Here is a 24,160-nt window from a genome sequence, read left to right on the forward strand (position 1 = left end):
ATGCCTCTATTTGAGCTTCCTTACAGAAATATTTGACCACCTAATTCCTAATAATTCTCTACACATTATCAGCATGCTTCAGTCCCCAATCCACTTGAGGAATATTTTTCCTGACCCCTAAAAATGCAAACTCACAAAGATGTTCTTCATTTAAAATAAAATTGGCCACTGAGTTCCCAGGATAATGTTTGTGGTTTTATACATATATTTCCTGTTTCCCCCTAGTCTTTTTCTCTCCCTGCTGGTGTTTGAAAGACTTGAGCAAACAGGGAAAATGGTGAAAGTTGCTGTACAACATACAAATGTATAAGCTAAAACTGGATAAGACTTTTAAAAAAATGGTTTTCTTCTAAGATGTTTCAGTGGTTACTTCTAACAATAATAGGTACAACGTTTGCAGAGAGAAGTTGTGATTTTTAAGGTAATTATGTTCCTTTCTGCTTCCAAAAGGAGATCAAACTGTTCCCATTAATTCAAGAGTATTTTGTCGTCTTTGGATTTCCTTATCTCCCTCCCCTGACAAGGGCTCTCCAGATTCATCAGTGTTTGAGGCTGAGAGCAATGAACTCTACTCCTACTTTTAATCTGCCTTTCTGTAAAGTCAAGCAATGGCCCAGATCACACTTCCAGCCACTCTGTGCATGATTCTCACCCTCCTGAGTGGCAGGGACACCATCCTCCCCTTCCTAGGGTATCGTCCTCCTTCCAGGCCCACAGAGAGTCTCTGGAACTAGTGACACAGCTTGGACGAGGCATTAGCTTTCTAGCAGAAGTCCTTAAGTGGAAGGGAACCCACATTTAAGGGCGTGTGTGTGTGGGGAATCGCAGGGGCAGCAAGGCAATGGAAGGTCCTGGGAGCGTGACTCCAGTTCAGCTGCACGGCCAGGGAGTTTGATGGGAAGCCCTAGAGAACATCCCCCTCCAACAGAATGGCTGGGGAGAAACTCTGCAAGGGGAACCACACAGAGAGACCTCCTTCCCCTCAGCCCATTCTGTCAGACTGCCCCTCTTGTGGTACAATCTGTCTAGATGCAATTCGGAGCTGGTCAAACAAAGGTGTCCCCCCCCCCCCCTTCAAATAGTCTCCTTTTCTCAAAATTGGAATTTTTTTTGGTGAAAATGTCTTAGTTTTGTGTGCTCGTCTGTCTGTCTTTTGGGGGGAGGGGGAGGGCTCTCAGTTCCCCCCCACACCCTTTACCAGCAGTGAAATGGATAAAAATGGGGATGGGGGAGACGAGAAATTCAAAAAGCAAAAATTAAACATATTTAAACCAAAAAGTTTTTCGAATTTTTTTTTTATGAAACATGTTGAATGGAGGAAAAATATCATTTCTTTTTGAAATCCCTGAAATAAAAAGGGCTTTGAGTTTTCCAAGGTTTTTGTGAATGAGGTTTTCCATGTTTCGACCAACTCTAATGCAATTATTTTTCCTACGGCCTGAAATGAAATAACTGTGCTACTGAAATGCTGTCCCTGGCTCTTTTCCTCAGGGTGGTTCATGGCCTCTAAAGAGGCTAAGCAGAAATCCAACTGACTTCACTGGGAGCCGCCGGTGTTCAACACCTCTGAAAAGCAGACAATTAGTTTCTAGACTTTTCCCCCAGAAAAATCAGTGTGAATGGAACAAAAGTAAAAGAAAACTAAGTCCAGTTAAAAGCAGGCAGAATGTAATTTAAGTTCTCACCTATAGTAGCTTCTAGGCCCATTTTACTGATTGCAGAGAACATGTATAGCTGTAATGGATATGAATGGGTAAACATTTAAGTAGTAAAAAAACAGAAAAATAAGGTTTGATTCTATTTTCACGCTTTTACCAGCATAAATTCCCACTGAAGCTGAGTGAGAGCAAGTTAAGGCCCCTGCGCTTCACAGAATTGTAGGTTTTCACACACACAAAAAATCATCTTAATGTCACAACATGAAAAATACTAGTTGTCTGTGTGATGAAAAGTTGTTTGTTATTTTTGCTGCTGGAGTCCCCAGGCATGGAAATCACAGTCAATTTCCCCATGCGGCTGCTTGTCTCACAGGGGTCTCATAGAGATAGCTAATTAATATGACCATAATTTTTTAACCCGTCAGACTTTCAAATTAAACATAGCACAGAGTTCTGCTGATTCTGGCAAGATGAGTGTATGCATTGTAGAAGTACACTATAAAAATCACAATGTACATATGTGGCAGCCAGACTCCTAACATTAACAGCTCAGCAATTTTGATTATTTGGTGGTTGTTTGAAATCAAAAAGACAAATCACTTGCCCAATTCTGATTCAGAATTGAATAACTGAGTAAAAGGAGTGCTGTCAAAGCCAGCTGAATGTGATAATTTTTCATAGAGTTCTGTAGCATATGACGTGCCAAAGAATGGCGTATTTAATTTATTAAAACCAGCCCAAACCTCTGTGTTGGTTCTTGTGCAGAGACTTTTCAGAGCCACTTTCATCCTGGGGTGAATGATCAGAGACTGCTGAGAACAGCAATCTCTAATGGAAATGCTCACAGAGCCTCACCCAGTCGCACAGAAGGGCACAACTAAAATAAGGAGAGTAGATCTTACGGCAGGTGCTGCTAGCAGTAACATCATTCCACAGGTTGAAGCCCTTTTTTCCAGTCTATCTGATATCATGCCTGCCAAAATGCCACCTGAAAAAGAGACACATTAAAGAATAAATTTGATGAGCATTTTATGCAATATAATTGGACATATATTTCCCCAAAGTTACAGCAATCCAGTGTAATTGTTCTAAAGGTATGCTTCTGTTATAAACACACATAAAGCATAGGACTGAAAATCTAGTTTGAGTTAGTAGCTTTATCATCATCATCTATGCCACAAATGATTCGACTGAGCTGGACAATCGCAACGGGCACTGTAGTCTGTCTCATTGGCTCCTTCTGAGGTCATCTGTACACCCAAGATGATGTAATTGGTGGGGACATCTAGAGTATTGCTGTGTCATTAGTAGAGTGGCTCGCCAGCATTTTCCAGCTCCTGTTTTGGAACCCAACTGCGTCAAACAAGCCTCTGGGGTTGAACCAATGAATTGAGGCCTCCATGTCCTCTGGAGGAAGAATAAGCCTAGCCTCAACACGTAGGATGTTATAGTCTGACCATGACAAAAGAGCCATCATCATAAACCCTGTGTCCCATCCAAATTCAAGTGTAAGATCCAGAGGTATGTCACCCACATTTACTGAGCCACAAATCACTTGGTAGGATGCACCAGAAGCCACCTTGTGTCTGCTTTCAGTTAATACTGGATACATCCTTTGGTTACCCTGGCAAGGATGCAGTAGAGATTTCATCTTGTCTCCTTGTGCTGCCCTGTCTGCCTGTCTCCTCATGTTGCCTCTTGTCCTATACCTAGATGGTATGCTCTCTAGGAAAGGGGCCTCTTTTTTGTTCTTTGTTTGTCCAGCGCCTCGCACAATGAGGTTCTAAATTCATGACTATGGCTCCTGGGTGCTCCTGCTATACAAAATGAAATAATAATAATAAATCCATTTCTCATCAATGCGTTAAACCCAGAAAATAGCCTGCATCAGGGAGAGAAAAGACCCATGGATCGATATTCTGCTAAGCATGTGGACGGCAGGAGAAATAACCCCCAAATTACAGAAAAATACTTTTGAAGTGCTCATTCCTATTGCATTTGACCCAATTATTATAGCCCTTTTGCAATAATTTTTCAAGTGCACTTTTGTTTTCCCAACTCTTCCATAGTCTACTGTCCCCCTACCTCTTTTCAAAGGGCAGCCCTCACAGCAAAATGCCCAGTTATATGTATCGCACAGACGCATCTGGGTCCCCATCAAACTCTACAAGTAGCTATGTTGGTGGCTTGGATTTGCAGCCGAGTTGAGATTTGTGTTTAGACTGCTGAATAAAATCTCTGTTCTTGTGGGTGCTAACTTGGCTTGGTCTACACTTAAAAGAGGTCAACATAGCTATGTTGGTCAGGAGTGTGAGCAAGCCCACATCCGACTGACATAGCTATGCTGAAATAACCAGTGGCGGATTAATGGTTTTGCCGCCCCCTAGGCCCAGAAATAATTGCCGCCCCTTCCCCCCCTGACCTCACCTCTGCTCTGCCTCCACCTCCTCCCCTGAGCGCGCCACTGGGTCCTGCTTCTCCCCGCCTGCCAGTGCTTGTGCGGGAAACAGCTTTGCAAAGGAGGGGGGAACAGGGGGAACGCGGTGCAGTCAGGAGAGCAGGTGGGGCTGGGGCGGGGATTGGGGAAGGGGTGGAGTTGGGGGGGAATTGGGGCGGAGCCAGGGGCGGAGGGCCCGAACCGGCACCGGGGGAAGCAGCCTCTGGCTGCTATTATAAATTTGCCGCCCTAGGCCTTGTTGGCCTAGGCGTTAATACGCCGCTGGACATAACCCCAGTGTAGACACAGTTATGTCAATGGAAGAATGCTTCAGCTGATATAGAATCAGAATAATAGAATTACAGGACTGGAAGGGACATCGAGAGGTCATCTAGTTCAGTCCCCTGCCCTCATGGCAGGACTAAGTATTATCATAGCTACTGTTGTTCCAGGAGGCGGTGTTCTTAAAGTGATGGAAAAACCCCTTCTTTCCATGTAGGGTTCCTCTACACTACAGGGTTATGCCACCATAACTACAGCCATGCAGCCACACTGGTATAGTCTCTAGCACGGAGATACACCTACCTAAGCTTGCTTTCAATTGCATGGTGTGAAATTCACTTCTCCTGCACAGAGCCTGAGTGGAGAGCACTAGTGAAGGTGAAATTCAGGGCCAGGCTAGAGCAGTGGCTGCAACCCCTTTCTGTCACTTGCTCAGTGTACTGGGGGCCATTAGATCTACATAACTCTGGATCCAGTGAAACCTCCTCCAGTTCACCCCAATCACTGCCCTCCACTGAACTGGCATGGAGACCCCCTCTGTGGCATATGGGTGCAGAGGAACTGCAAAATTGGTGTAGTTCTGCTATGCAAGGGTGAGGACAAGATACATTTTTGGGGTAGAGGTGTGGTGACAGAGGGGAAGAGAGGGGTAAAGGGACAGGGCCAGAGGTTTCTATGACATTAGGATCCTCCAATCTTTCTTGCACCAGGATCACATAAGGGGCTGTGGATTCATTCCCCAAGACCTGCTACTAAGGCTGGTCACATGACATACGATTTGGCTATACCATCCCCATCCTGCTCCCACTGGAGCCAATTTTGCCATTTTCTGGTGGATGCAAGACCAACCCCCAATTTCTTACTAAAAGAGTAAAACAGAACAGCTGTGTGTGCTACAGATTTTCTAACCTAGGTCTGATTAATAATAGTGTGTTAAACTTACCAAAGATTCCACCCACATCAAACAATGTGGAAAGATCCCCAGCTCTTTTTGCATCAAGATGCTCTGACAATAAAAGCAGAATAAATCTGATTAGAATAGCCTCTCACTTCAAAACTAGGAGAAATGTATTCATTTTATTTAGATTCATATGTAAAGCCTGGTCCACAGATAGCTTTTGCTCCAGAATAATTATGGTAGCTAGTGGTGTGATTTTTCTTTACCCATCTAGTTACAACCAGTACAACTGAGTGTGGGTGCCGTTACAATGGTACAAAGGTGCCTTACCCCAGAATGGCTTATTTACAGGAATAAGCTTTACTGGTATAAATACCTGTATACTGATATAACTGTGTCCATACTAGAGGGGCACATACCACTTGAGCTAAAGTGGTAGAACTTGTGAGTGCACACAAGAATGTTCTGGTTCATTAGCAGCAGTCTTAAAAATAATCAGAGCATCAGACTACTAGTAAGTCCCAATAAGAAATGCTGCTTTGTTTCAGAAACATGCTTGGTACAAATTAAGGCCACATAGGGAGCCTAATCCTGAAGCCCTTACTTACGTGACCAGTATCACTGATTGGCTATATTGTCAGGTTTCAGAGTAACAGCCGTGTTAGTCTGTATTCGCAAAAAGAAAAGGAGGACTTGTGGCACCTTAGAGACTAACCCATTTATTAGAGCATAAGCTTTCGTGAGCTACAGCTCACTTCCTCAGATGCATATCGTGGAAACTGCAGCAGGCTTTATATATACACAGAGAATATGAAACAATACCTATTCCCACCCCACTGTCCTGCTGGTAATAGCTTATCTAAAGTGATTTCCAGCACAAATCCAGGTTTTCTCACCCTCCACCCCCCCACACAAATTCACTCTCCTGCTGGTGATAGCCCATCCAAAGTGACAACTCTTTACACAATGTGCATGACAATCAAGCTGGGCTATTTCCTGCATAAATCCAGGTTCTCACATCCCCCCCACCCCCATACACACACAAACTCACTCTCCTGCTGGTAATAGCTCATCCAAACTGACCACTCTTCAAGTTAAAATCCAAGTTAAACCAGAACATCTGGGGGGGGGGGGGTAGGAAAAAACAAGAGGAAACAGGCTACCTTGCATAATGACTTAGCCACTCCAAGTCTCTATTTAAGCCTAAATTAATAGTATCCAATTTGCAAATGAATTCCAATTCAGCAGTTTCTCGCTGGAGTCTGGATTTGAAGTTTTTTTGTTTTAAGATAGCGACCTTCATGTCTGTGATCGCGTGACCAGAGAGATTGAAGTGTTCTCCGACTGGTTTATGAATGTTATAATTCTTGACATCTGATTTGTGTCCATTTATTCTTTTACGTAGAGACTGTCCAGTTTGACCAATGTACATGGCAGAGGGGCATTGCTGGCACATGATGGCATATATCACATTGGTGGATGTGCAGGTGAACGAGCCTCTGATAGTGTGGCTGATGTTATTAGGCCCTGTGATGGTGTCCCCTGAATAGATATGTGGGCACAGTTGGCAACGGGCTTTGTTGCAAGGATAAGTTCCTGGGTTAGTGGTTCTGTTGTGTGGTATGTGGTTGTTGGTGAGTATTTGCTTCAGGTTGCGGGGCTGTCTGTAGGCAAGGACTGGCCTGTCTCCCAAGATTTGTGAGAGTGTTGGGTCATCCTTTAGGATAGGTTGTAGATCCTTAATAATGCGTTGGAGGGGTTTTAGTTGGGGGCTGAAGGTGACGGCTAGTGGCGTTCTGTTATTTTCTTTGTTAGGCCTGTCCTGTAGTAGGTAACTTCTGGGAACTCTTCTGTCTCTATCAATCTGTTTCTTTACTTCTGCAGGTGGGTATTGTAGTTGTAAGAAAGCTTGACAGAGATCTTGTAGGTGTTTGTCTCTGTCTGAGGGGTTGGAGCAAATGCGGTTGTATCGCAGAGCTTGGCTGTAGACGATGGATCGTGTGGTGTGGTCAGGGTGAAAGCTGGAGGCATGCAGGTAGGAATAGCGGTCAGTAGGTTTCCGGTATAGGGTGGTGTTTATGTGACCATTGTTTATTAGCACTGTAGTGTCCAGGAAGTGGATCTCTTGTGTGGACTGGACCAGGCTGAGGTTGGTGGTGGGATGGAAATTGTTGAAATCATGGTGGAATTCCTCAAGGGCTTCTTTTCCATGGGTCCAGATGATGAAGATGTCATCAATATAGCGCAAGTAGAGTAGGGGCTTTAGGGGACGAGAGCTGAGGAAGCGTTGTTCTAAATCAGCCATAAAAATGTTGGCATACTGTGGGGCCATGCGGGTACCCATAGCAGTGCCGCTGATCTGAAGGTATACATTGTCCCCAAATGTGAAGTAGTTATGGGTAAGGACAAAGTCACAAAGTTCAGCCACCAGGTTAGCCGTGACATTATCGGGGATAGTGTTCTTGACGGCTTGTAGTCCATCTTTGTGTGGAATGTTGGTGTAGAGGGCTTCTACATCCATAGTGGCCAGGATGGTGTTATCAGGAAGATCACCGATGGATTGTAGTTTCCTCAGGAAGTCAGTGGTGTCTCGAAGGTAGCTGGGAGTGCTGGTAACGTAGGGCCTGAGGAGGGAGTCTACATAGCCAGACAATCCTGCTGTCAGGGTGCCAATGCCTGAGATGATGGGGCGCCCAGGATTTCCAGGTTTATGGATCTTGGGTAGTAGATAGAATATCCCAGGTCGGGGTTCCAGGGGTGTGTCTGTGCGGATTTGATCTTGTGCTTTTTCAGGAAGTTTCTTGAGCAAATGCTGTAGTTGCTTTTGGTAACTCTCAGTGGGATCAGAGGGTAATGGCTTGTAGAAACTCGTGTTGGAGAGCTGCCGAGCAGCCTCTTGTTCATATTCCGACCTATTCGTGACGACAACAGCACCTCCTTTGTCAGCCTTTTTGATTATGATGTCAGAGTTGTTTCTGAGGCTGTGGATGGCATTTCGTTCCGCATGGCTGAGGTTATGGGGCAAGTGATGATTACTTACATGCCTCCAGCTTTCTTCCAGACCTTCCGTTGTCTACAGCCAAGCTCTGCGATACAACCGCATTTGCTCCAACCCCTCAGACAGAGACAAACACCTACAAGATCTCTGTCAAGCTTTCTTACAACTACAATACCCACCTGCAGAAGTAAAGAAACAGATTGATAGAGCCAGAAGAGTTCCCAGAAGTTACCTACTACAGGACAGGCCTAACAAAGAAAATAACAGAACGCCACTAGCCGTCACCTTCAGCCCCCAACTAAAACCCCTCCAACGCATTATTAAGGATCTACAACCTATCCTAAAGGATGACCCAACACTCTCACAAATCTTGGGAGACAGGCCAGTCCTTGCCTACAGACAGCCCCGCAACCTGAAGCAAATACTCACCAACAACCACATACCACACAACAGAACCACTAACCCAGGAACTTATCCTTGCAACAAAGCCCGTTGCCAACTGTGCCCACATATCTATTCAGGGGACACCATCACAGGGCCTAATAACATCAGCCACACTATCAGAGGCTCGTTCACCTGCACATCCACCAATGTGATATATGCCATCATGTGCCAGCAATGCCCCTCTGCCATGTACATTGGTCAAACTGGACAGTCTCTACGTAAAAGAATAAATGGACACAAATCAGATGTCAAGAATTATAACATTCATAAACCAGTCAGAGAACACTTCAATTTCTCTGGTCACGCGATCACAGACATGAAGGTCGCTATCTTAAAACAAAAAAACTTCAAATCCAGACTCCAGCGAGAAACTGCTGAATTGGAATTCATTTGCAAATTGGATACTATTAATTTAGGCTTAAATAGAGACTTGGAGTGGCTAAGTCATTATGCAAGGTAGCCTGTTTCCTCTTGTTTTTTCCTACCCCCCCCCCCAGATGTTCTGGTTTAACTTGGATTTTAACTTGAAGAGTGGTCAGTTTGGATGAGCTATTACCAGCAGGAGAGTGAGTTTGTGTGTGTATGGGGGTGGGGGGGATGTGAGAACCTGGATTTATGCAGGAAATAGCCCAGCTTGATTGTCATGCACATTGTGTAAAGAGTTGTCACTTTGGATGGGCTATCACCAGCAGGAGAGTGAATTTGTGTGGGGGGGTGGAGGGTGAGAAAACCTGGATTTGTGCTGGAAATCACTTTAGATAAGCTATTACCAGCAGGACAGTGGGGTGGGAATAGGTATTGTTTCATATTCTCTGTGTATATATAAAGCCTGCTGCAGTTTCCACGATATGCATCTGAGGAAGTGAGCTGTAGCTCACGAAAGCTTATGCTCTAATAAATTGGTTAGTCTCTAAGGTGCCACAAGTCCTCCTTTTCTTTTGGCTATATTGTGTTGGTTAAACGCAGCCTGGAGTAAGGAACAGTGCAAAGCTGCAATGCCCCAGGAGCAGAGGGAGGCAGAATGCCTACTTGATCACCCCAGCATGCAGACGGACACCCCTGCAACTAGATTATAAACGATATCCAACGAAGACTGTGTCTTTGTATGTGTTTGCACAGTGCCTAGCACCAAGGGGCATCTGCGTGCTACTGCAACATAGGGTGGGATATTCAAAAGCACCTAACGGAATTTGATGCCCGATGCCCCAATGTTCATATAGTAAAACTAATTCTACTGTTTTAAACATAAAACTTATTAGCTAATCTACTCCCTTCATCAAACCTATTACCACAGAAGTACTGGTTACTAGGAGGGCATACTGTGCCCTGTCAAAGGCCGTAGTGAGCGTCCCTACTGCACACACTTCCCTACAGGCATTCTGCCTGCCTGTCTCTTCTGGTCATGAGGCTGTGGATTTAAAAGCCAGAGGATAGCCCAAAGAATAGGAACTTCTCGGGGCAGTGTGCCTTCCTCTATGTTCTGTATCGCACAAAGCACAATGATAGTGATGATCTAATAAAATAAATAAATAAATAAATAGTAATAAAGTCATTCCTCTGTGCAGCTTATTAAGCGTTTTGGGATCCATCAGGATGTAAGGCACCATTATAAATATATGATTATTACAGGGTTTTTTTAATGAAATATTTTTGGCTGGTTCTCAAGAGCCAAAGACATTACAAAGACTTGCAATTTTCAGAGAGAAATCAGACGCTTATTTTTGTGGTCACTATCTCTTAATTCTCAGTACGTATCATTGACATATAATAAACGGCAGTCTTTCAACTCTACTAGGGCAACCATAGCTTAAAACAAAAGTAGTCATGTTTATTTTCACGTGACTAGGCTCATCATACTCCATGACACCCCCCCCCCCCCCGCTGTTCCTCAGACGTTCTTGTCAACTGCTGGAAATGGCCCACCTTGATTATCACTACAAAAGGTTCCCCTCCCCCCCACCCCCACCCCTGCTCTCCTGCTGGTAATAGCTCACTTTAAGTGATCTATTATGGTTACAGTGTGTATGGTAATACCCATTGTTTCATGTTCTCTATGTATATAAAATCTCCCCACTGTATTTTCCACTGAATGCATCCGATGAAGTGAGCTGTAGCTCACGAAAGCTTATGCTCAAATAAATTTGTTCGTCTCTACGGTGCCACAAGTACTCCTTTTCTTTTAACTAAATACTTGTTTTCCTCCCACAGATACTTACCTACATTTGTGATATAGAGTGGAAGCCAGAAAAGGAAAGTGTAACTGACCAGTTTAGCAAACAACAAACAGAGAGAGAATTCTATGACTCCCTAAGGTGAGAAAAGAAAAAAGAAGAACAAGGTTAGTACCTAGACATGTGTTGTTGTTGTTTCTTTGCTTCTGTTAAACCACACCATGCAAGCAATCTGCAAATGGCATCTTAATCCTTTCTGTCTCAGGAATTTCTCCCTTGAGTCTTCCTGTTCTGGAAGCATGAAGCTTGTGATCAAAGAAGATTGCAGTATTCTACTTGTATATCTTTCTCTCTCCATGTAACTGTACTGAGCTAACCAAAACCAGAATACTAATAAGGAAAGATAGAGCTTATAACCACTTCAGAGATTGACAGTGATTTTCTGTCATGTTATATGCATCTTCCCTTTTATAGAACTGATCTGGCACATACTGTTGTAACCTGGGGTGTTTTCCCCATCAACTTAAATTGGGCCCAGATTTCACCAGTAGTATTTATTTCTTCAAAAATCCAAACAGTCCATATGGTACATGGTCTCAAAGAGGTGCCTAGTTAGGACTCAGCTCAGTCAAAGTGGGTGCTTATTTAACATACAAGTCTCAGTATTCTTTTACCCTATCACCTTAACTGAGAATTCTATGTAAGGTTCATTTATTATAAAAACACAGCTGAAGTATATTTGACTGCCACATAAACCTGTTCCTGTCAATCCTTCCCCCACCATTTGTCATCTTCTGGCAGTAGTTTGGGGTTTTACACAGTTTTAAGTCCTTGCTGTTATGCTACTCCTGCAGGTGTCAGTATGGATTGCTGGAAATTCGCTCCCCTACCCCACCCATTCATGCTTTCCCGTCCCCCTCAACACCCTCCCTCCCGCACTACCCACCCGCCCACACCTTGCTGTATTTAAAGTGTTATTCATTCCCACTGGCAAGTGACGGAGAAGTGGAGGGGGAAGAATCAAGACTCAAGGAGAAGGCAGAAGAGGATATTTTAGATACTATATCAGGATCAGGTTATGGTTAGAGTCTAAGGGTACAGGAGGGTAGCGTATAGAGCCAGGAACTCTTTCCTACATTCACACTGGCCCAATAACAGTTCAGCCTGGATTTCATTTGTGTTTCCTTGAACAGAGCTATTACCCTGAATTTGAACAAAGCCCCTTTCCTTTTATCCAGCAGCCTGAAAGTTTGAGTTGCAAGATGCTCCCCTACATAAGCCATAAAATGTGCTTTCAAATTAGGAGCTTTTGAAAATGACAATTATCATTTATGAACGTACTACTGATGGAAGTCATCTGCCTGAAGAAGTGATGCCATTTGTGACACTGGCCCAAATTAAATCCTACTATAAGCAGGTACAACTGTACTGACTTCCATGGCGTTATAGCCTGCTTACACCAGGGTAGAACACAGTCCACTGACTATGGAAGATGTAGACAGGAGTCTAGGTAGAAGTTTCCATCATATTTTAACAATTGTTGAATTCATTTTTCACTTTAAAACTTAAACAAGATAGGCAGCCAATTAATGCAGTGAAGCCCTGATGTAATCAAGTGCTTTCCTTTAATAGGTACAATATTATTAACATTTCATAATGTACATCAATACAACTACTCCAAATATGAGGACAAATACACATACAACAGGGGGTAATGGGCTATAGAATATATTATATTATATACCAAATTCATATAGCTCTACTTCAGACTTACACTTCATACCCACTCACCAAAAAACAAAACCAAAACACATCTGACCAAAAAAAGCACATGCACTGAAGTTCAGCTTGCTCATACCGGATGAAGAGTTCATTACACGTAAGGATATCACAGTATCGCAGAACCACTGGGACTAAAGCTAGTCAGAAATCTGAACTTTTGTCCTGCAGGAAATTCTGATATTTCAACATTGTTTTTTTGTCTCAAAACAGGATGAAAAGTCAAAATTGCTACAATTTTCAGAGAACGAAAAGTTCCAAAAAATTTCTATTTGGAAACATTTTGTTTCAGTTTGACATTGAACTGCATCTTTCTGAGCTGCTAGTGCCTCAAAGGAATTGTAGTTTGGATGCCTCATGCCCCCATTCTCCTCTATGAGCCAGATTCCTCAGCGAAACTACATCTCCCATGATACACTATGGCAGTTCAGCCAGAGCGGAAACTGAAGAGCATCATGGGAGATATAGTCCAGCTGAGAAGCCTGACCCAGAAAGTAGAATGAGGAAGACCTGAAATTACAACTTCAATGAAGTACTATGGTAGCTCAGGTGGATGCAGATTAAGATTGCAACGACTCAAAAACGTTTTGATTCTGTTCAATAAATGGAAATATTTTGATTCAGGTCAACCCTACCCCAAAGATTTTTCCCCCCACAATTTTCCATTGTGAAAAAATTCAAGAAAAAAGAAATCAGTAATTTTGTGAAAACTACATTTTTCCATTAAAAAAACCCCAACAATAATAATTTAGATACAAAATTCCAAGCAGCTCTAACTGGGACTAGTCTGCTACCTGAGGTTTCAAGGAGCATAAGAAGAGGTGCTATGAAAGGACAGTTCTGTGGCCCCTGCAGAAGAGGCTGTAGGTATTTCAGCTACTTCCCCTCCACCCCATGTAATTCAAGGTTCTCTCTCTGATGCCCTTATTTCTCTCCCCACATTCATAAATACTGTCCCATTATGTTAATAATGTCATCAATCTCTTGGGTTATTGTCAAGGTTCCTTCCCCACTCTGAACGCTAGGGTACAGATGTGGGGACCTGCATGAAAACCTCCTAAGCTTACTTTTATCAGCTTAGGTTAAAACTTCCTCAAGGTACAAATTAATTTTACCCTTTGCCCTTGGACTTTCGCTGCCACCACCAAACGTCTAACACCGGTATTATTATTATTAGGAAAGAGCTCGTTTGGAAACGTCTTTCCCCCCCAAATCCTCCCAAATCTTACCCCCTTTTTTCTGGGGAAGGTTTGATAAAAATCCTCACCAATTTGCACAGGTGACCACAGACCCAAACCCTTGGATCTTAAGAACAATGAAAAAAGCTATTAGTTTCTTAAAAGAAGAATTTTAATAGAAGAAAAAGTAAAAAAGAATCACCTCTGTAAAATCAGGTTGGTAAATACCTTACAGGGTAATTAGATTCAAAACATAGAGAATCCCTCTAGGCAAAACCTTAAGTTACAAAAAGACACAAAAACAGGAATCTCCATTCCATTCAGCACAGCTTATTTTCTCAGCTATTTAAACAAACAGAACCTAATGCATATCTAGCTAGATTACTTACTAAGTTCTAAGACTCCATTCCTGTTCTGTCCCCGGCAAAAGCATCACACAGACAGACCCAGACCCTTTGTTTCTCCCCCCTCCAGCTTTGAAAGTATCTTGTCTCCTCATTGGTCACTGTGGTCAGGTGCCAGCGAGGTTATCCTAGCTTCTTAACCCTTTACAGGTGAAAGGGTTTTTCCTCTGGCCAGGAGGGATTTTAAAGGGGTTTACCCTTCCCCTTATATTTATGACAGTTATGAAGTGTGTGAGTGCTAGTTATACAGCTTAAAACATCAAGAGCAGGTTTAAACTTGCACTCACTAGTTTTTTGAATATTTGTAAATTCTAATATGTGATTCATTAATTTATTCAACTTGCTTATTTGAGCCAAATGTTACCTTTTTCCTGTATCCTCTCTTCTTCTGAATAGGACGCCCACTTTGTCTTATCCCTTATACCCCCCGATTTCCGACATCCAGTCAAAACTCAACATGACTGAATAGAATACCAGTTTTGAGATGGGAAAACCAACTTTGTCCAACTTCTCCATTTAAACAGTCTAAAAATCAGAATCCTGTAGGGCAAAAGCCGAGGCACAGTAGAGTGGATAAGACTAATGCATGTACTCACAGGTATTCGCAAAGCGCCTATGAAGCTTACAGCTGACATTCTAGTTCCACCTTCCCCAGTGACTGCAAAATTATGGTTCAGTGGCACTGTGCAGTTCTCTCTGTCTGGAAGCAAACACTGCATCGCTGGATCCTACAGACAGTTTCCCACCACCACAAAAAGAAAAGTAAATACATTAAAAACGTATGTATCAAACAACCAAGTCATTCACATGTCTTGTGACTTTACTTTTTGTACTACAGAAAGTGATTCACTGATTCTGAAATCTTTAGTGAAAAAAGCACTATTGTTTAGGGCTGCATGCATTTACTTCTGAAGTCAAAGCACTACACTGTCTGTATTTTGAGCAGATTTCAAATTGCAAAACCACTACACATCATAGCATGCCCTGAATGGAACCCAGCTATTGGAAATTGACTTATTTCTTCTACTTTTCATGGCTTCTCCCCATCCACCATTCAAATGTGGTCACACTAGTTGGAGTTGAAAACACTTCTTGGTTAACATACTGAAGATATCACTGACATTACCTGGCTTCTATATAAATATTAAGCTGATTTTTCAGAATTTCTGTCCCTTGTATCTTCACATTCATCAGTTTAAGTAAGGATCATTTGTACTGTTCAGGTATGCATAGCATATGCTTAGTTTTAAGAGACTCATGAGTTTGTTTTGTTCCTCACCTCCAGTTTTCAGTCTTACTCATTCATGCAGTGACACCTATGAATTAAATCATTATCATCGAGGGACTAGATTCTGATGTTTTACACTGAGTAGTACCTTACTCCACCTGACTTCAATAGCAGTGGCATCAATTACAGAGGGTGGCGGGGGGAAGTGAGAGCAAATCCCCCCCCCGCCAAAACGCTTTTTGCACTTGCTCAAAGTTCCATAGGCCATGGAGCGGGGGGCCATGGCCCAACCACCTTTAAGCAGCTGGCTCATACTCAACAACTACAGCTGCTGCCAGAGGGGTCTGGACCAACACCCCAGCTGTGTAGTCACATTGCCACTAAAGTTTGACCTGGCCTCCCCTCTGTACACATGAAGGGGTGGCCAGGCCAGGTTTCAGTGAATGGTGTTGCAACCTGGAGCATAGGGTTACCACGCCATTGAAATTTTGGAAGAGCGGCAGAGCGAAATGATGTGGTGACCTGGCGCACCAGGAGCCTCTTCCTGTACAGCAGAGTGCAGGGGAGCCCACTGAGAACTCAGACTGGCTCATGCACTGTGTGGTAAGAGAGGGGTACACTCCCTGACTGAGGGAAACCTGGGGTCCCTTCAGGAGGAGGGGGTTGGGTAGGGACCATAATTTGATCATTCTCCCTTGGAAGTATCTGATTTGGCACCTCTGTTCAACAGTGCTGTTGGGGTAAAGTGCTATTCAATATGAATAGGGCTTGGAATCCGTGCCTAAATGCAGCAAGCCAATTAGCCAGAGATTACATTGAACCAAAACCTCTCATGTGCTTTCCCCTGAATCTTGGGGAAGTTCAGACCTAAATCCAAGATTCACCAATCGCTTCCATGTGGGGTGGCAGAAATTTTGGACACACAGCTGTCACGGTCCATCAAAACTCTTGCCAGCTTGTAAAAATGAGAGGTTCGATAGCTGTAGCAACCCAGTATTTCACCTGCACCCTGTGCCACTGTCACACTTTAAGATGACCTATCAGTGCTTCTCTTTTTAGCTGCAAGAGGATTTTAATGTACGTTCATCCTTCATCAAGATTTAATGTAAACGTGTGATAGTTAGGAGAAGAGCTTAATACTACCAGGTTTATTTGAATCTAAGCTTTATTTGAATCCTAGGAAACGCACATTAACCCTAACAGATTTGACAGCAAGCATCCCAGTGCTGCTCAGCCAGTGTTCGTCCGTCATGATCAAGATGGAACACCTCTCAGGGTGAAAGGATAAAGTCTCCTGATCCATTCAATCTATAGTCTCTCCACACAAACTGACAAGAGTGCCCATTACTGAGAGTTATGATTAGAGCTGGCAGAGCAAATTACAGCCAACAGTTTATTTTCAGATTTCAGCTCTTCGTGTTTATGAATTGTCCAAAAACAGCTTATGAGATTCAAGACTCTTGCCATTATTTTAAAATTATTCAGAGCATAATACTGGCAAGTAACATCTGGGCTGTAGGTTGTACTCAAACAGTTCATTGTAGACAGTGAATATACTTAGTTCAGAATGCTTTGGTTAATTTTGATTGAACACATAGGTGACAAGTAGAACTGGCTGAAGTTTGGTGTGTGGAAAGTTTTCTTACCTAAAAATATGATTTTGCCATTGAAACTGAATTTTTGGGGGAGAAAATAATCAATTCTGAGAAACAATTTTCACCACAGGAAGACGTGAAAACAAAAAGTAGTTAGAGTCAAATCAACATTTTGAAATGAAATGAAGATTTTTGTTTTGTTCTGGTCACAAGGTATTTCTGTTCTCTGAAGAGACAAATCCAGAATCAGGTTTCTGGTGTGAATACCAGTACTGATTTACAAATGTAAAGTTTGCTCCTGCCAATAACCTCTAAGGGTATGTCTACGCTACGGAATAAGGTCGAATTTATAGAAGTCGTTTTTTTAGAAATCGGTTTTATATATTCGAGTGTGTGTGTCCCCACAGAAAATGCTCTAAGTGCATTAAGTGCATTAACTCGGCGGAGTGCTTCCAGAGTACCAAGGCTAGAGTCGACTTCCGGAGCGTTGCACTGTGGGTAGCTATCCCACAGTTCCCGCAGTCTCCGCTGCCCATTGGAATTCTGGGTTGAGATCCCAATGCCTGATGGGGCTAAAACATTGTCACGGATGGTTCTGGGTACATATCATCAGGCTCCCCTTCCCTCCCTCCCTCCGTGAAAGCAAGGGCAGACAATCGTTTCGCGCCTTTTTTCCTGAGTTACCTGTGCAGACGCCATACCACGGCAAGCATGGAGCCCGCTCAGGTAACTGTCACCGTATGTCTCCTGGGTGCTGACAGACGCGGTACAGCATTACTACACAGTAGCAGCAACCCATTGCCTTCTGGCAGCAGACGGTGCAATATGACTGGTAGCCGTCATCGTCGTGTCCAAGGTGCTCCTGGCCACGTCGGCTGGGAGCGCCTGGGCAGACATGGGCGCAGGGACTAAATTTGGAGCGACTTGACCAGGTCATTCTCTTTAGTCCTGCAGTCAGTCCTATTGAACCGTCTTATGGTGAGCAGGCAGGCGATACGGATTGCTAGCAGTCGTACTGTACCATCTTCTGCCGGACAGGCAAGAGATGAGGATGGCTAGCAGTCGTATTGTACCATCTTCTGCTGGGCAGGCAAGAGATGAGGATGGCTAGCAGTCGTACTGTACCATCTTCTGCCGAGCAGCCATGAGATGTGGATGACATGCAGTCCTTCTGCACCGTCTGCTGCCAGCCAAAGATGTAAAAGATAGATGGAGTGGATCAAAACAAGTAATAGACCAGATTTGTTTTGTACTCATTTGCTTCCCCCCCTCCCCTGTCTAGGGGACTCATTCCTCTAGGTCACACTGCAGTCACTCACAGAGAAGGTGCAGCGAGGTAAATCTAGCCATGTATCAATCAGAGGCCAGACTAACCTCTTTGTTCCAATAAGAACAATAACTTAGGTGCACCATTTCTTATTGGAACCCTCCGTGAACTCCTGCCTGAAATACTCCTTGATGTAAAGACACCCCCTTTGTTGATTTTAGCTCCCTGAAACCAACCCTGTAAGCCGTGTTGTCAGTCTCCCCTCCCTCCGTCAGAGCAACAGCAGACAATCGTTCCGCGCCTTTTTTTCTGAGCGGACGCCATACCAAGGCAAGCATGGAGGCCGCTCAGCTCACTTTGGCAATTAGGAGCACATTAAACACCACACGCATTATCCAGCGGTATAAGCAGCACCAGAACCTGCCAAAGCGATACCGGGCGAGGAGGCGACATCAGTGCGGTCATGTGAGTGATCAGGACATGGACACAGATTTCTCTGAAAGCATGGGCCCTGCCAATGCATGCATCATGGTGCTAATGGGGCAGGTTCATGCTGTGGAACGCCGATTCTGGGCTCGGGAAACAAGCACAGACTGGTGGGACTGCATAGTGTTGCGGGTCTGGGACGATTCCCAGTGGCTGCGAAACTTTCGCATGCGTAAGGGCACTTTCATGGAACTTTGTGACTTGCTTTCCCCTGCCCTGAAGCGCATGAATACCAAGATGAGAGCAGCCCTCACAGTTGATAAGCGAGTGGCGACAGCCCTGTGGAAGCTTGCAATGCCAGACAGCTACCGGTCAGTTGGGAATCAATTTGGAGTGGGCAATTCTACTGTTGGGGCTGCTGTGATGCAAGTAGCCCATGCAATCAAAGATCTGCTGATATCAAGGGTAGTGACCCTGGGAAATGTGCAGGTCATATTGGATGGCTTTGCTGCAATGGGATTCCCTAACTGTGGTGGGGCTATAGACGGAACCCATATCCCTATCTTGGCACCGGAGCACCAAGCCGCCGAGTACATAAACCGCAAGGGGTACTTTTCAATAGTGCTGCAAGCTCTGGTGGATCACAAGGGACGTTTCACCAACATCAACGTGGGATGGCCGGGAAAGGTACATGACGCTCGCATCTTCAGGAACTCTGGTCTGTTTCAAAAGCTGCAGGAAGGGACTTTATTCCCAGACCAGAAAATAACTGTTGGGGATGTTGAAATGCCTATATGTATCCTTGGGGACCCAGCCTACCCCTTAATGCCATGGCTCATGAAGCCGTACACAGGCAGCCTGGACAGTAGTCAGGAGCTGTTCAACTACAGGCTGAGCAAGTGCAGAATGGTGGTAGAATGCGCATTTGGACGTTTAAAGGCGCGCTGGTGCAGTTTACTGACTCGCTTAGACCTCAGCGAAACCAATATTCCCACTGTTATTACTGCTTGCTGTGTGCTCCACAATATCTATGAGAGTAAGGGGGAGACGTTTATGGCTGGGTGGGAGGTGGAGGCAAATCGCCTGGCTGCTGGTTATGCGCAGCCAGACACCAAGGCGGTTAGAAGAGCACAAGAGAGCGCGGTACGCATCAGAGAAGCTTTGAAAACCAGTTTCATGACTGGCCAGGCTACGGTGTGAAAGTTCTGTTTGTTTCTCCTTGATGAAACCCCCCGCCCCTTGGTTCACTCTACTTCCCTGTAAGCTAACCACCCTCCCCTCATTCCTTCGATCACTGCTTGCAGAGGCAATAAAGTCATTGTTGCTTCACATTCATGCATTCTTTATTCATTCATCACACAAATAGGGGGATGACTACCAAGGTAGCCCAGGAAGGGTGGTGGAGGAGGGAAGGAAAATGCCACACAGCACTTTAAAAGTTTACAACTTTAACATTTATTGAATGCCAGCCTTCTTTTTTTCGGGCAATCCTCTGTGGCGGAGTGGCTGGTTGGCCGGTGGCCCCCTCACCATGTTCCTGGGCGTCTGGGTGTGGAGGCTATGGAACTTGGGGAGGAGGGCGGTTGGTTACAGAGGGGCTGTAGTGGCAGTCTGTGCTCCAGCTGCCTTTGCTGCAGCTCAACCATACACTGGAGCATACTGGTTTGGTCCTCCAGCAGCCTCAGCATTGAATCCTGCCTCCTCTCATCACGCTGCCGCCACATTTGAGCTTCAGCCCTCTCTTCAGCCCGCCACCTCTCCTCCCGGTCATTTTGTGCTTTCCTGCACTCTGACATTATTTGTCTCCATGCATTTGTCTGTGCTCTGTCAGTGTGGGAGGACAGCATGAACTCGGAGAACATTTCATCGCGAGTGCGTTTTTTTTTTCTTTCTAATCTTCACTAGCCTCTGGGAAGGAGAAGATCCTGTGATCATTGAAACACATGCAGCTGGTGGAGAAAATAAAGGGACAGCGGTATTTAAAAAGACATTTTATAAAACAGTGGCTACAGTCTTTCAGGGTAAACCTTGCTGTTAACATTACATACATAGCACACATGCTTTCGTTACAAGGTCGCATTTTGCATCCCCCCACCGTGTGGCTACCCCCTCAACCCTCCCCCCACCCCGTGGCTAACAGCGGGGAACATTTCTGTTTAGCCACAGGCAAACAGCCCAGCAGGAACGGGCTCCTCTGAGTGTCCCCTGAAGAAAAGCACTCTATTTCAACCAGGTGACCATGAATTATATCTCACTCTCCTGAGGATAACACAGAGAGATAAAGAACGGATGTTGTTTGAACGCCAGCAAACATACACTGCAATGCTTTGTTGTACAATGATTCCCGAGTACGTGTTACTGGCCTGGAGTGGTAAAGTGTCCTATCATGAAGGACGCAATAAGGCTGCCCTCCCCAGAAACCTTTTGCAAAGGCTTTGGGAGTACATCCAGGAGAGCCGCGAATGCCAGAGCAAAGTAATCCTTTCACATGATTGCTTTTAAACCATGTATAGTATTTTAAAAGGTACACTCACCGGAGGTCCCTTCTCCGCCTGCCGGGTGCAGGAGGCAGCCTTGGGTGGGTTCGGGGGGTACTGGCTCCAGGTCCAGGGTGAGAAACAGTTCCTGGCTGTCGGGAAAAGCGGTTTCTCCACTTGCTTGCTGTGAGCTATCTACAACCTCGTCCTCCTCCTCATCTTCTTCGTCCCCAAAACCTGCTTCTGTGTTGCCTCCATCTCCATTGAAGGAGTCAAACAACACGGCTGGAGTAGTGGTGGCTGAACCCCCTAAAATGGCATGCAGCTCATCATAGAAGCGGCATGTTTTGGGCTCTGACCCGGAGCGGCCGTTCGCCTCTCTGGTTTTCTGGTAGGCTTGCCTCAGCTCCTTAAGTTTCACGCGACACTGCTTCGGGTCCCTGTTATGGCCTCTGTCCTTCATGCCCTGGGAGATTTTGACAAAGGTTTTGGCATTTCAAAAACTGGAATGGAATTCTGATAGCACGGATTCCTCTCCCCATACAGCGATCAGATCCCGTACCTCCCGTTCGGTCCATGCTGGAGCTCTTTAGCGATTCTGGGACTCCATCATGGTCACCTCTGCTGATGAGCTCTGCATGGTCACCTGCAGCTTGCCACGCTGGCCAAACAGGAAATGAGATTCAAAAGTTTGTGGTTCTTTTCCTGTCTACCTGGCCAGTGCATCTGAGTTGAGAGTGCTGTCCAGAGCGGTCACAATGGAGCACTCTGGGATAGCTCCCGGAGGCCAATACCGTCGAATTGTGTCCACAGTACCCCAAATTCGAGCCGGCAAGGCCGATTTAAGCGCTAATCCACTTGTCAGGGGTGGAGTAAGGAAATCGATTTTAAGAGCCCTTTAAGTCGAAATAAAGGGCTTCATCGTGTGGACAGGTGCAGGTTTACATCGATTTAACGCTGCTAAATTCGACCTAAAGTCCTAGTGTAGACCAGGGCTAACAAACTTAAAGCCTTTCTGTTTCCATGAATATTCATGCAAGTAAACTCACTGGCCACTGGGGGAGCAAACACAGTGGAAGCAGTTTGTTGAAGAATGAGTCATCTCAGAATTTTTAGCAGTATTTACCCAGGGCTAGTTTTTCCACTGTGTTTCCTCCCCACAAAGAATTAGATGAAGACTACTCTCATTTTTTTTAAAAAAGTGTCTATATGACAAACAAGCAACCAAACAACCACCTACCTGTAGAAAACCTTTAAAAAATGGTCCTCAGGTGATGTTCAGAGCCGTACTTCACCAAGGGAATGAGATTTTACGTTGTCCAGTATCATGAATACTGTACTTAGCCTGTCTTGTGTTGTCTAGGTTAGATTGCACTCAGTTCTCATTTTCAGAAGGACTGTTTTTGCAAACAAAGGGCCTGCAAAGTTCAGTAAATAAGTATGTACAATGGGGAGATAGAATAACTCTATTCCTTTTCTCTATAGATGTTCTCAGTATGGAGGGTGGGAAGAGGTGCCTCCCAACCCAGAGTGTTCAGTCTCCATGCTGAAATCCAACCACTCAAAAGGTTACATATTATGCACACACATAACTAACCATTTCACATAAACACACACACAAAATCAGAGGGCTAAACTGTGCCTCTCATGAATGGCCCACGTAATGGACCTCCAGAATCACAGTCCCTGCACTCAGGGGAGTGCAGGCACTGCTAACACGTTGTTTCCTCTGCAAGCAACAAGACAAAAGTGGAGAAGGCCGAATCATGCCTTTGTTTCTCCACCCCACAAACCAGGAGAGCTTGTTAGCCATGTGATGGGGTCTATATGGCACCTTAATAGAGAGTAGCAAATTACTTCTGTTCCCCAGGGAGCTCCAGGAGCCATTTTGTTCCCTTGGAGTGGTTCGGCTGCACACCGAGCATCATTACAGGCTCTGCCTACCAGGCATAACTCAGGCCTTAGAATGAAAGGAGGAACACGTAAAATAGCTGCTCATCAGTAAGGACTTGGTACAGAGTCCTTGGAACTCAGTGGAAAGACTCACATAGACTTTAATGGGTTTCGGAACACCAAAGAAACAAAACCAGCTGTGTTGTCCCTGGGGTGGGGGGAGAGAAGAGAAATGGTCTCTCCTCTACTCACTAGTGAATAATCAACTACATTCCCTTGTAATAGATCCTACACAGTATAATTAGTAAACAAAGGGATGCAGAGTGAAAGGTACTCATGTTTTGGCTATTTGTACTTTGTGTATACAGCACATTACTCTGCTCTCCTCAATGAAACTCAGGGATGCGATTATTGAAGAGATTGATCACAACTACAACGCTGGGATCTGAAGGTCTCCCAAAGTTGGGGATGTTTTTGATCCAGGCTATGGGTTTATGCTCATCGCCTTATCACTATTGTGACTTTTGCTCACATTGCTCTCACTACTCTTCCCCTTCTTTTAAAATTAAAATGTTCATTCTGAAGAACTCAAAGTGTACCCCAGAAAGTGATGCAACTGGTTTTGTAGGTGAGGACAATAGGGCACAGAAGTTGTTAAATAGGTCATTATTTTTAAGAAGCAGTAAATCTCCAGCCGAAAGCAAAAAACTGCTAAGGGAACACTACAGTATAGAAGAAATTAAGGGGAAGATTTTCGTACGCATAAAAGGCAGTCAGTCACCTACCTGCCTTTTGTATCTTTGAAAAATCTCCCCCTAAAACACTGTTTTAAAGTAATATTTTTATATTTATATTTTTCTATAAGATCTTTAGCAGATTGAAACATTCCTGGGTGAAGCCATTTTCATTGTAAAGATTCTATCTGAGCTTAGAAAATCTTACATAGTTTTAACTTAAGACATTTCATTGTACCTGAAGTTTTTTGGTTTCTTTAAGATTTAAGGTTGGCTTATGGACTCTGAATT

General features: G+C 44.4%; 1 protein-coding gene across 1 annotated transcript in view; it reads right to left on the bottom strand.

The window, feature by feature from the left end:
* SLC37A1 (solute carrier family 37 member 1) overlaps nt 1-24,160 on the bottom strand; it is a 63,885-nt gene that overhangs the window by 13,740 nt on the left and 25,985 nt on the right. The window contains exons 10-14 of the mRNA XM_084647226.1: nt 14,846-14,977; nt 10,934-11,024; nt 5,321-5,383; nt 2,561-2,646; nt 1,686-1,734 (exon numbers count right to left, since the gene is read on the bottom strand). Of these exons, the coding sequence (XP_084503352.1) occupies nt 1,686-1,734; nt 2,561-2,646; nt 5,321-5,383; nt 10,934-11,024; nt 14,846-14,977 (421 nt within the window). The remainder of the gene's footprint in view (nt 1-1,685; nt 1,735-2,560; nt 2,647-5,320; nt 5,384-10,933; nt 11,025-14,845; nt 14,978-24,160) is intronic.

Source organism: Lepidochelys olivacea, assembly GCF_965140295.1.
Source record: "Lepidochelys olivacea isolate rLepOli2 genome assembly, chromosome: 1".
NCBI classification, from domain to species: Eukaryota; Metazoa; Chordata; order Testudines; family Cheloniidae; genus Lepidochelys; species Lepidochelys olivacea.